Below are 12,359 nucleotides of genomic sequence, written 5' to 3'. Positions count from 1 at the left end.
GTTTTTGTTTTTGTTTTTGTTTAGGGTTATACCATAAACATCCGAATACTTTAAGCTGTACATAAAGTGATGGGATCTTTCCTTTTATGTCTATCAAGTTTCATCACACCCTAATCTTTTTCTGTTTGGTTAGCAAAGCATCTGAAACTGGATATAATCTGTAATATCAGTATATCACACTATATCTCCATACTTTTCTAGCAATAAGTTAAAAGTGACAAAAAGCTAACACAAAACCCCGTAAACAAAACAACCTTACATTACTGTGGGTGTGCTGACATGCATGCATAGCTTTATATTCATGACCATAAGACATTCGATAATCTCATAAATCAATAATGTAGTAAATAAAACTGGGACTATAAATTTACAACATGTCTTTTAAATCCACTTAATACAACAATTGTATGTCCCCAATCGAACAAAAGATTGTTTTTTTTTTTTTTTGAAAGACAGAGTTTCAACATATGGCATTCACTCCTGATGATAGCTCTTTATCATCAGATCAAAACACCAATTAATTTTTGGTGTAGACGGAAATTGAACCCTAAATCTCTTATTCAATCATCAGAGACTTTACCAGTTTAGCTGATGTAAGATAAGATGGTCCAAGTTAGAGCAAAGAGTCATTAAGATAAATTGTGATGCTACAGTCAATCAAAACAGTTATTATATGGCTCTTGTGGCTAGAAATTGGAGAGGAATATTGATTTTTGCTAACCAAAAGGGTGGAAACCATTATCCCACTTCAAGCCGAAGCTGAAACCATCAATTGGGCAACTCAACGAGCCTTGAAGCTAGACGTCTACTATATAATTATGGAAAGTGATGCTAAAGTTTGTGTGGAGGCCATTCATGGAGAATTGCCGTTTTGATTGCTAATACAATTAGGTTGACAAATCTCTCTCAGAATATACAATTTAACTGGGTTCCAAGAAAAGTAAATAGTGCAGTCTACTATTTAGCAATCTGGTCTTTATCGAACAAGCTGGCTGATTTGTTTGTTTTATTTTATTTTATTTTATTTTATTTATTTTTTTTTTTTTGGAGGATTTGTTTTAAACTCTATACCTCAAGTTATCTCTAATGTAGTTATAGCTTAACACGTTAGTTGGAAATTTAATGTAGTTTGTACAATTTCCGCTATTTTAATAAAATAATCTTGATTTTCTTTTTTTAAGTTATAAATAAGATAAGATTGTTTTTTTTAATAACTAAAAAATGGCTCATATGCCACGGTATCATTTTCTTGACCAATTTAAATCTAAATTTTATAGTATGAGACCATTAAAGCTGTTTGGGACTATCCATGTAGGCACAACATTTTAAACTGAAATGTCATAACTCGAACCATAACTCTCAAATTTGTAAGAGTGATAATTCAAGAGACTCCTACCATTAGACGGTCACCCTTAGCGGTAAAATAAGATTGTGTTACAAACTCTCCATAGTAAACAATAAATAATAGTTTCTTCCATTCCATTGAAAGATATTATTAATATTAAAATTATTTTAAAGCATGTGTTAGTATATTATTAACGTGGGTGTGGTACGACATGAATGAGCAAAGCAGAAAAAAAAAATTAGTATATTTTGGGTGGTAAGAGAAGAGGGGCAAAATGGGAAATGGGAAGTATGAAATGAGGACACATAGTGAAATGGCAATATTGACGGTCTGAGCCTTTTAAGCCGCCCTATCTGACCAGACCAGACCAGACCGCATCATCGGCCACCCTATCGTTTTCTTTACCGGTCGCTCTCTTAATCGCCGTGACGTACACGTGTAATTTACACGTGGCTCTGCTTTCTCTTCAACCTGTCATTTCAATGTCCTGCGCGTGATTTATCGTATCCTTTGAACTGACCATAGTAAACGACTTACGACTTTAACACATACACATGCTATGTTGCTCCAAGTTGAAAACTCACTAGTGCTAAAGAAAAATGTTGCTTTACGTCGATGATTTTATCTTCCATTCCATTGAAAGATATTATTAATATTAAAATTATTTTAAAGCATGTGTTAGTATATTATTAACGTGGGTGTGGTACGACATGAATGAGCAAAGCAGAAAAAAAAAATTAGTATATTTTGGGTGGTAAGAGAAGAGGGGCAAAATGGGAAATGGGAAGTATGAAATGAGGACACATAGTGAAATGGCAATATTGACGGTCTGAGCCTTTTAAGCCGCCCTATCTGACCAGACCAGACCAGACCGCATCATCGGCCACCCTATCGTTTTCTTTACCGGTCGCTCTCTTAATCGCCGTGACGTACACGTGTAATTTACACGTGGCTCTGCTTTCTCTTCAACCTGTCATTTCAATGTCCTGCGCGTGATTTATCGTATCCTTTGAACTGACCATAGTAAACGACTTACGACTTTAACACATACACATGCTATGTTGCTCCAAGTTGAAAACTCACTAGTGCTAAAGAAAAATGTTGCTTTACGTCGATGATTTTGAGTGTATTTAAGAATTATTTTTATTAAGTAATTTTATTTGCAACAAGTTTTAGGGCCTATTTAGTAGAATAGTTTGAGTAATATTATTTGTATTTTTTTAAAATATGTATGGGTAAAAAAGTATGTGAAAATAAGTGTAATGTTGTTTAAAAACTGAAAATATGTTGCTAAAATATTCTACCAAATAGGTCTTTAATGTAAAAATAATTGATTTTTTGAAACTTGAGTTCTATAAACTTTTAAAAAAAAAATTAACCAAACTTTTTTCTCAATGGAATTCGAGACTAATCTCGAGTTACTCCTTAAAACTTGATTCTCAAATACTTGAGCTCCAAATTATTTAATGAAATTGTATGCAAAAAATAATAAAAGGGTACGGATTTGAAGTTTTAATGTCATCAATCTTAGGAGTTGTGTCAATAATATTTTTAATTTTGTTTTGATTGGTTGGATTTTACTTAGCGGAAAGAAAGATTGTTAAATGAAAGAAAAATCTTGCGTTTTGATAGATAAATGAACAAATGTGAAAGCAATACAAATAAGTTTAATTGATAAAATGCAAGATTGTTCCCATTTAAATGATTTTTTTTTTCCCGAACGTGAGTTTCTAGAACTCTTTATCGTGTATTTGAATAGAGAAATTGACTAATTACTGGAGTGAGTTTAACCACAAGGGTTGTTCTCATTCCTTTATTTAAGATTTAAGTCATTTTAAGGTTTCTAGATGGATTGGTTTCTTGAGCATGGTATTGCCATAAATGTGACAATGTATCTTGCCGTAAAATGGTAAAATGCAAACCAATGTTGATATATATATATATATATACACACATATAGTTGAAGAAAAAAAAATCACTAATGTTATGCATAAAACATGTAATCACTTGTAATTCATATATTGAAGTGTTGATAGCTCAGTAGAATTTATTATTAGATCTTACAAATTAATATATCAATATCAAATTGTAATTTACAAGTGATTTTTATTATAGTCTCTCAAATTTAAAAGTTGGATTTTAATAATCTGACCTATTAATGAAATGATTGATAAATACCACATAAACTAAATATGAGGTAATTTAATACGCTAAAACCATGTCCCTTTTTATTACATCATAACAATATCTAAGGACTAAAATTAAATATTTAAAAGGTCAAAAGCATACATTAATATCAATTACCGAAGTTTATCAATGGAGTCGTATGAGCTTAAATTCCTTGCCATAAGCGTTTGTGTTTGAGTCTCACCAATAGGTGGGATGGGCAAGCCTAAATTTAAAGGTTTAAAACACTCTTGTGTCTGGCGACTTTGACTCACATGTAGAAACACTCACATATGTGGCGTCTCTGACCCACGTGTGGAAACACCTACATAAGAGACGACACTCTCTCTCCTTCAACGTTTTTTATTTACCAAAAAATAGAAAACTTTAATCACATGGTAGTAATAGAATTGGTTCTTACCAACAAAAAAAAAAAAAAAAAAAAAATTGTTTTTGTAAATTATAATATTAAAAAAGTGGTTCATTGATATTGGGCCGATTGGCCCCAATTTGTTTCACTTGGAACTATCTACGCGGCTAAACAAGAGACTGGATAGAGATAATGGATTGGACGGTCGGTGCAGGGTCCACCCACTTGACTGGGTCCATACTCTATGGGATTAGGATGTGATGTTGCTAAAAGTCAAAACTAGGTGGTGGGAATTAGATTAGATTTAGACTAGATCAACGGTTCTGATTCTCCTAAATGCTGCCGTGGCCGTACGTGGCGGATGAACATTGTGGGTGGGCCCACACAAGAGTGAGCCACTATGTGGTGTTCACTTTCATCAGCCTAAGCCTAGGATGAGTTGTGCAAGTGGGCCCTTTCCATTAAAAAAAAAATGTAGTGGGTCCCACATCCCAAGTTGGAAAGTCAGTATAAGTCGCCACCTTTCTTCCTTGTATAGAACAATTCAACCACCGCAGCCTACTTCCATGCCAATTTTATATATATATATATATATATAGTTAAAAATTTATAAAAGAAGAAATATTAAGGTTACTATATTATTTAAGCCATCTAAATTTGGGATTGCATTTAAGTTTATCCTTGAATAAGGCGGTGGATCGCGAGATTCTTGATGTTAGTACATCTCATTCTACTGAAAATAGTGAGATAATACTCCACTTGACTTCCTTAAACAACCTAAAAACTTAATTTCATCCGATTTGAAGAATGAGTCTTTTAACATAACTTGACTTTATAATATTTCGATGTGTTCCTTCTATCAATGTTATTAAAATTAAAATCTTACATTTAATTTATTAAAATCTTAGTAGCGTCTAGATTAAACTTCAAACATTTGGTGACCTTTTACTCACTTGCACTCCCTTAAAATTGGGGACCATACATAACAAAAACCATATTTAAGAAGAAGAAGAAGAAGAAGAAGAAGAAAAACAATTTAGTATTCACAAGAAATCATTTATAAGAGTGATAAATCAGTTACATCCAAAAAAAAAAAAACTTTGTTAAAGTATCTTGTATGGTACATGATGGTTTGCACGCACGCTAGGTAGGTTAATAAGAATGTTGGGATTTTTTTTTTCCCAACTTCAATTGAATATATATATATATATATATATGGGTTAATGCTTACACTATCTTCATTCTCATAGTTACAACTTTCAACCCTCTCCTCCATTATCCTCATTTTCCCTAACTAATAGCAACTATCCTAAGGTTGTCCCTCACCTTACTTATATTCCTACATTCCTTGAACCCATGCAAAAGCTTTGGTGACAAAACTATAAAGTTGAATGTTGATTTTCCTTCATTCAAAAATTTGAATGTTGATTTTCCTTCATTCAGAATTTCATTGAAGTTAGCCATGAATATTGTTCAAAAAGAAACCTTTACCATGCCCAATTTAAAAAATCTTGTCAAAGATTTTCAAAACACCAAAATTCTTTTTGATTGTTGGAATCAACTCAAGAAATTATGGATCCCCCATTGGGCAAGAGCATCAATACATCTATTGGCTTCATGGTAACAATGTTGAATTCTGACCATAGGGATTTGTCAGAGTCCCTCCTTACAATCTGCCACAATGGTATCATTCCCATTCAAGCTGCCATCCTCCTTTCTTAAGAGATTAAAAACGAGTTTGGCATCAAGCTCAATTTCCACTGCAGGGAGGTTTAGAGATAGACATAAGCAAATGCCATCTCTTAAAGCCATAACTCAATTGCCACACTTGCGGTTTTATATATATATATATAAATAAATATATATATATATATATATTGTTTTTAGACAAAAAAGAGATTTATATATATATATATATATATATATATTATATGATTATTATTTTTAAGTATGTTTAATATATGCTATTTTTCTATATAGCATCAGCTTCATGTTTTTTCAAATATTTGCTTTAAATGTTTCAGATCAATATTCCAATGATTTAATATATTTTACATAGGTAAAATCATGTTTTTTTTTTTCATTTTTATAAACTAATAATGCTAGATAAAAGAGATTAACTTGCAAGTAATATACATTGTGCCAAATGTTGTCCTTCCTAATAAGTAATATTGATTTTTCTTCTCTATTCAGATAAGCTTATTCTTTTCAGCTTGTTTTATTTATTTTTGTTTATTATGTAAAAAGTACAATTGTACTTTAAAAAGGCATATATTATCTTTTGAGGTGAGAATAAACCCACTCAAATGAAACCATCTCTCTCTACCAACTTTAGTAATACAATGATTTTTCCCTTTTCTTCCCTAGGGTAGGGGTCCTAAAATCAATCAATTTTCTGTGGATTGTTTTTCAAGGTTATTCTTCAAGGAAATTAGAGAGAGAGAGAGAAGAAGAAAGAAAAAAAAAACTTTTTTTTTCCTCCTGCCCCATTTTTGCATTGTTTTTAACTCACAATATATTTATAGATTCTAGCACCTAGGCATTGCTTAAGCACATGCAGCCTATGGAGACATTTCTCCAGACATGAGCTTTCCTAGCACTAATCACTCTTCTTTTTGAAATTAGCCTAAGGAATATAGTTGTCACAAGAATATTTTCTTTGCCTTGAGCTTTTCCTTATACCACTAATCACACTTCTTTTTTTCCATTATCTTTTCCTTTTTTTGGAAAAAAATAATAAATATACTAGTGAGTTTGGTCGGAGGAGCTTTTTCCCTTTTTCTAAATTCTAATGAATGACTTTTGTCGGAGAAGAAGGGAAGGATGATTTGAACAAAGCTAGCTTTCCTTGCACCAATCACAGTCATTTGGTGACTCACTTTTTTTGTTTTTAGTGTTTGACCAGCACAACAAAACCAGCTCCCGGAATGTGCTTGGAAGACTCAAATTTTCTCCAAAACTTTTACCCCAATAACACACCCCATGCCAATTTTTACTCAGTTACACAAATCACACCTAAAAACATAGGAAGCAGAATGTGATTTATGCTAATCTAATGTCTTCATACATATGACCAATCCAAATTCATTTGTTTAATATCCATAACCAACCCAAAATTTTTGAGACTAAGACTTTGATTATTATTAATATTATTATTTTCCTAATCTAATACCGTTCTAACATCAAAATCACATTATCCCCTTGTTTTTTAATTCATTTCCAAATCAAAAGTTCAGCTCCAATCTGCTCAGCCCATGTGAAAAGAAGGGGGAAAAAAAGGTTGGAATGTCTTCTTCTGGCTAAATAACTATACATACCACTAATTTGGTACATATGTTTCTGTGTGTCAACGCACACCATGTATAAGGTACCTAAAAAAAAATTCCCACCATTAGAAATAAGAAGCAAAGTTGAGAGCACTTTATGGGAAGTCTAGAGGTTGAGAAACCGTGCGGTGTAACCATCAAGCCCCATGGATTTACAATGGGAGTAAAAACGAAAGGGTAAGCTATCCTCTCCCACCACATGAAATTAGTGCTCTAGGTGGAGCTGAGATCAGGCACTGGCTCAACTTACTCAAGGGAGCACTTGCGGCTCCCAGTCCTTGTCAAGGCCCCTCTCAGGCATTAGTTCCCCAACAGTAAGAGGAGCTACCATGATCACGCCCAAATAGGGTAGCCCGACTGCTCCTTCTCACCTTCCTTTATTTAGGGGGGGAAAAATCATAAACATGTGGTTTCACTTCTGCGAGAACAATGTACATAAATCACATCCAGAGTAAGAGAATTTGAAACAAATGGACAAAATTAGAAACTAACCACATTCCAATAAACCAGCACAAACAAGCATCACATAGCAGAGCCAAGCAGTACACATCATCACACAAGTCGGATCATAAGGTGTAATTTCTTAGGCAAGATGTCCTCACATGCTTCCAGCCATTTATAACACAGGACACCAACAGACAAGATTTAACTTAATAGATGCCTCACAGATTGTTCCAGAGACATACCACTAGATTTTGGTATCTAGCTTTTCGGCTTTGACAACAGGGTTGGCTTTTGCTATAGCATCCTGACCAGCAGCCCGATAATCATAGGGGCATTCATGCTTATCTGAGTACCGATGAACGGCACAGAAAAGATTTCCACACCTACAGTTGAAACCTGTCAGACCAACACGTTTCCTGCAAGTGTTGCACCTATTTGGACCTTCCTTCACCTTTTCCTCACCCTTCACATTCAATGACGAAGTAGAGGATGCTTCAGTTGATATGACCATGGACTCCAGTGAACCAGCCGGCAGCTCTACAGCAGCAACAGCAGCAGCAGCAGCAGCAACAGCAGGCTCCTTTGTGTTGGAGCTAGAGCTGCCACTCACAATACTCTCAACAGAAGATGCTGCAAGTTTAGCTTGTTCCTGCTTCAAAACCAAGTCCTTGTGGCACTTGGAACACAAGTTCATGGTTGCTGCACTTCCGAAGAAGCCACAGTTGTTGGCACAAAGCTTAGGTGCTTCAGGAGGTGCCTGGCATCCCGTCTCGTTGTGATCCATTTTCTTAAAAGTTCCCTGCAGCATCAGTACTGTAAGTTTTCAACCATGACATGTTCACACTTTCCAAGAACAAACATGCACAGCATAAAGATGAATGTGCCCATGTGCAAACACAAACACAGGGCATATTTGATTATGCACAGACAGGAGATACATGCAAACACAGTATAATCTAGGAAGCATGGACACTTCAATTAGGGTATCATATCTGTGTCATACCGGTGTCGTATTAGCCGTTTTATGTTATAATTTTTCAGAAATTTCTCATGTTGTTGTACCGTACCTGTACCCGTATCTGTGCTTCCTAGAGTATAGTAGGTCAAATCAAATTGTAAAGAATACAACAAATCACAAGTTTTTCCCTTTCTACCAACAGGAACTACAATCATGATAAGATTTAGAAAAAAAGACTAACGACACAAGAAATGTATGGCTAGCGAACTCTTATCCAGACCTAAGATGCAATGAAAGAGACATGGACTCCTTGGTCACCCAATAATATACATTGGTACATGAAGATGTGAACTTAGAATATGCAACAGTATAAATTAGTTACCTAGGATATCCATTTTAGTGAGACGCAGCACAATGCACAGAATATTTTCAAACTTACCCCCTTTCCATGATTGGTTAGAGACATTATCCAAAATTTATATGAATCCTTAACCAGTAAAACAAGATACCTTCATGACAAAAACAATTAATCCTAGGAGCACAAGGCAAGCATTTTAGTATGAATATACCAACATTAAAAATCAACTTCCAATCCATTAGCAAGTCCTAATAAAATTCTATCCAGCACAAGAGATAAATGTTGATTCAACAACAAATGAAGATAGATCAAATCTACAATCACCATCCCCACCACCCCAATGTAAACAAAAGGAAAAGGTGGATAGAACAAGAACACAAAGAGAACAAAACATCTTATTGTTTGACAGAGCAATTTCATTATAAATAAACAAGAATGCAGCAACTAGTAAATATGATATTCAGCAGTTTTATTTTTTAATCAAAAATACAAAAACAGATCACCAACATGAAATCCTAAACACAGAATTCTAATAAAAGAAATACCTTTCAACAAAAGTAGAACGCACAAGGAGCAAAATCCAAATCCACAAAAGAAAATAAGAAGCTTTATTTCTCCACCTCTTCTACAACGCAGCAAGAGGTGCATTCTAGGGTTCTCCTCCCCCCGGCACACCCCCGCGCCTCCCCTTTTCTTTCTTTCTCTCAAGTTTAGAAGGGCTAATTGCCCTAGCGTCCTTATCAAAGGAGAGACACAAGTGGCTAAATTTTGCCATTTACTTCATTTCTTCTCCTCTTCATATTGAATTTAGTTCTCCTAAACAGGAATTCAAACTCAGCAAATGCAGGCCTCCTCTATACACCTTCCTCAATGATTAATGAATCTCCCATATAGGATCTACTAGTATATCTTCTTAATAGAGGTCTACCATGTTCCTTTTTCCCCTCCTCTAAATTTCCATGCTTTTATGGATGTTTGTAGGTTTTGAAAATCCATGATCTCACCCTCTACCCATTCTTGTGAGAGGAGGATGTGTCATTTAAGTCGGAGTTCATTGGCCCATTAATGTTTATGGCCAGGACAGACTTATCACAGTTAGAATGTTCATCAACTCAATTCACGTAGGATAGCCCATAATATCAAAGATTACAAGGTGGGCCTAGAATCGATATAGGGGAAGGACTGAAGAGAGACTCCAACTGTAGATGGGATAGGAATAAAAAGGGAAAAGTTTTGATTGGACAGGTTGAAAGTATTAAGCCTTAGATTACAGGACTTTTCTAGTGGTAACCAAAAAACTCTAGCTCAAATGGTAATTTCTTCTACAGTCTGGGACCTAGGTGAAGGGCGAGTTCACAGGTTCAAAACCCAGTGGATGCATACACGCCTTTTTTTTTTTTTTTTTAAGGATTTGCCTAGTAGCAGCTATTTGGGGCCTTTAAGGTGACCATGATTTAGATTTTACAGGAAAAACTTGGAAAATAAAATGTAAAGAATACACACAGAGCCACTCCTGTAAAGCAGCTCAACAAAAAAAAAAACACCCAAAAGCCCCTGCCTGGCTCAACTGAAGAAATCTCTTTAGCTAAAACTACCAGCCAAGACCCATGAAGATACAAAACCAACGACATCCAGAAGATAACACCCACACCTCCCTTCACTAATACATGGCCAAAGTTATGCAAAAGAAAATATCCACGAATGCCAAGTCAACTAAAGAAAACACCTCAGATTAAACTGGAAGACAGAAGGTCTTCAATGATTAAAAAAAAAAAACCAAAGAACCACGACAACTTTCATACAAAACTTGTTTAATTGTCTTTAAAATACTTTCTCGTACTGCAAGTTAACAATAATTCAGAAAAATAACATTAATTATGGTTAAGCAAAACATGCCTCTTCCATCTCAATCCCCATATAAGACTAGCCTAGCTCTAATTAATGACTACTCAGCCATCACCTACTAAAAACCACCACTTTCGACATGACAACTTCCCAAAAATTAAACAAATCATCAATTATTGTTCTTTTTTGAGTTACATATTACTCTAAATCAACTCTATGGTACCTTTCACTAATCTCGGCTTTATTCACTTTAACATCAACTCAGATCTCTCCCATCTTTGACCACAACCTTAATTACAACTCATCTAGTTAAGGTTAGTGATGTCAGCTCTTTATTTGCAATATTCACTATTACAACATGCTTTCAGACATAAAGCTTCCACCTTTTTCTTTTAATGTTTTTATCTCCATCCTCACCCAAGATCATATTTTTATCGAATTTTACAACAAAATCAATACACCCATAAATTTATCTCTATCCTCTTTCCCCAAACCATGCAAAAGTGGGAGCTTTGTACACTGGGTATGTAATAACAATCCTTGTGTCTCTTTGTACACATCAAATAAGTTCCCATAAAAGAAAAAAAGCTGGCTCAAATGGCTCCTTATAAAATATACACAGACATATATGTGTAATAACAATCCTTGTGGCTCTTTCTATACATCATCAAAAACATAAAAGCTAGCTCAACTGGCACCTTCTAGTGTTTCAAACGAAGCCGTCGAGGCCCGAATCTCAGCTCCCCTAACTATCAAATTATCAACAACAACAAAAATATTTCAAAAACCCACATAATTCTCCAGATATTTCAACCTAGGCAAACCCCAAAATAATAAAAACAATAAAAATTCCTAGGAAACAAACACAGCCTAAACAACAAAGAACACAAACAAAACCAATTACATTAAAAAACATAAAACATTAAAAAGGAACAGAACTCTGACCTGTTCACACACAGATTTTCTTTCTTAGCTCCCCCTGCAAATTAAGAAAAGAAAAAAAAACATTCGCATCAAAAATCAAATAAAAATATATACATATACATATATATATATATATAAATTTTTTGAATTTAAAAAAAAAAAAACATTCGCATCAAAAATCAAATAAAAATACATACATATATATATATATATATATTTGAATTTAAAATTAAAAAATAGAAATAAATAAATCAGAGAGAGAGAAACCCTAAAGCGAAGAGGAAAGGAGAGCTGTGTGTGTCAGAGAGAGAAGAATTTAGAAAGAAAAGATCGAGATTGCTATTTATAGCCGCAATGTGAGAGAGAGAGAGAGAGAGAGAGAGAGAGAGAGAGAAAGGGGTTATGTTCGTGTGCGGTAGATATTTTTGTGGATGATAACACGTGGATGATTTTTATTGGTTCGTGACGGAGCAGTTAATGTGAGTGAGGCGATTGTTTTTTTGTTTGACCTTTGGGTTAGGGAGTCAAAACTCTCTAGAACTGGCGTGTTGGAGTTCCATGAATTTTTTTTTTATTTTTTTTGTTGTTGTTTTGTGTGAGTCACAGAATAGGTGTGAGACACG

The 12,359-nt window shown here is 34.4% G+C and overlaps 1 protein-coding gene across 2 annotated transcripts; it reads right to left on the bottom strand.

The window, feature by feature from the left end:
• Positions 1 to 7,684: 7,684 nt before the first annotated feature.
• LOC111994215 (zinc finger A20 and AN1 domain-containing stress-associated protein 8) lies at positions 7,685 to 12,097 on the bottom strand. 2 transcript variants are annotated; one of them, XM_024026092.2, is made up of 4 exons: positions 12,004 to 12,085; positions 11,758 to 11,791; positions 11,511 to 11,561; positions 7,685 to 8,450 (listed from the first exon to the last, which is right to left on the bottom strand). In XM_024026092.2, exon 4 carries the CDS (start codon positions 8,433 to 8,435, stop codon positions 7,896 to 7,898), a length of 540 nt encoding a protein of 179 aa, XP_023881860.2. In that variant the 5' UTR covers positions 8,436 to 8,450; positions 11,511 to 11,561; positions 11,758 to 11,791; positions 12,004 to 12,085; the 3' UTR covers positions 7,685 to 7,895. The 2 variants fall into 2 exon arrangements, with proteins under 2 accessions (XP_023881860.2, XP_023881859.2); XM_024026091.2 differs by lacking the exon at positions 11,511 to 11,561 and having other exon boundaries at positions 12,004 to 12,097.
• Between the last annotated feature and the right edge of the window lie 262 nt (positions 12,098 to 12,359).

The sequence above is a fragment of the Quercus suber genome, unplaced genomic scaffold (assembly GCF_002906115.3).
Source record: "Quercus suber isolate HL8 unplaced genomic scaffold, Cork oak 2.0 scaffold_154, whole genome shotgun sequence".
Taxonomy (NCBI): Eukaryota; Viridiplantae; Streptophyta; class Magnoliopsida; order Fagales; family Fagaceae; genus Quercus; species Quercus suber.
This window is presented reverse-complemented; position numbering and strand designations above follow the sequence as displayed.

Coding starts and splice junctions, on each gene's coding strand:
- LOC111994215 (XM_024026091.2), bottom strand. CDS start 8,435: ATGGATCACAACGAGACGGGATGCCAGGCACCTCCTGAAGCACCTAAG.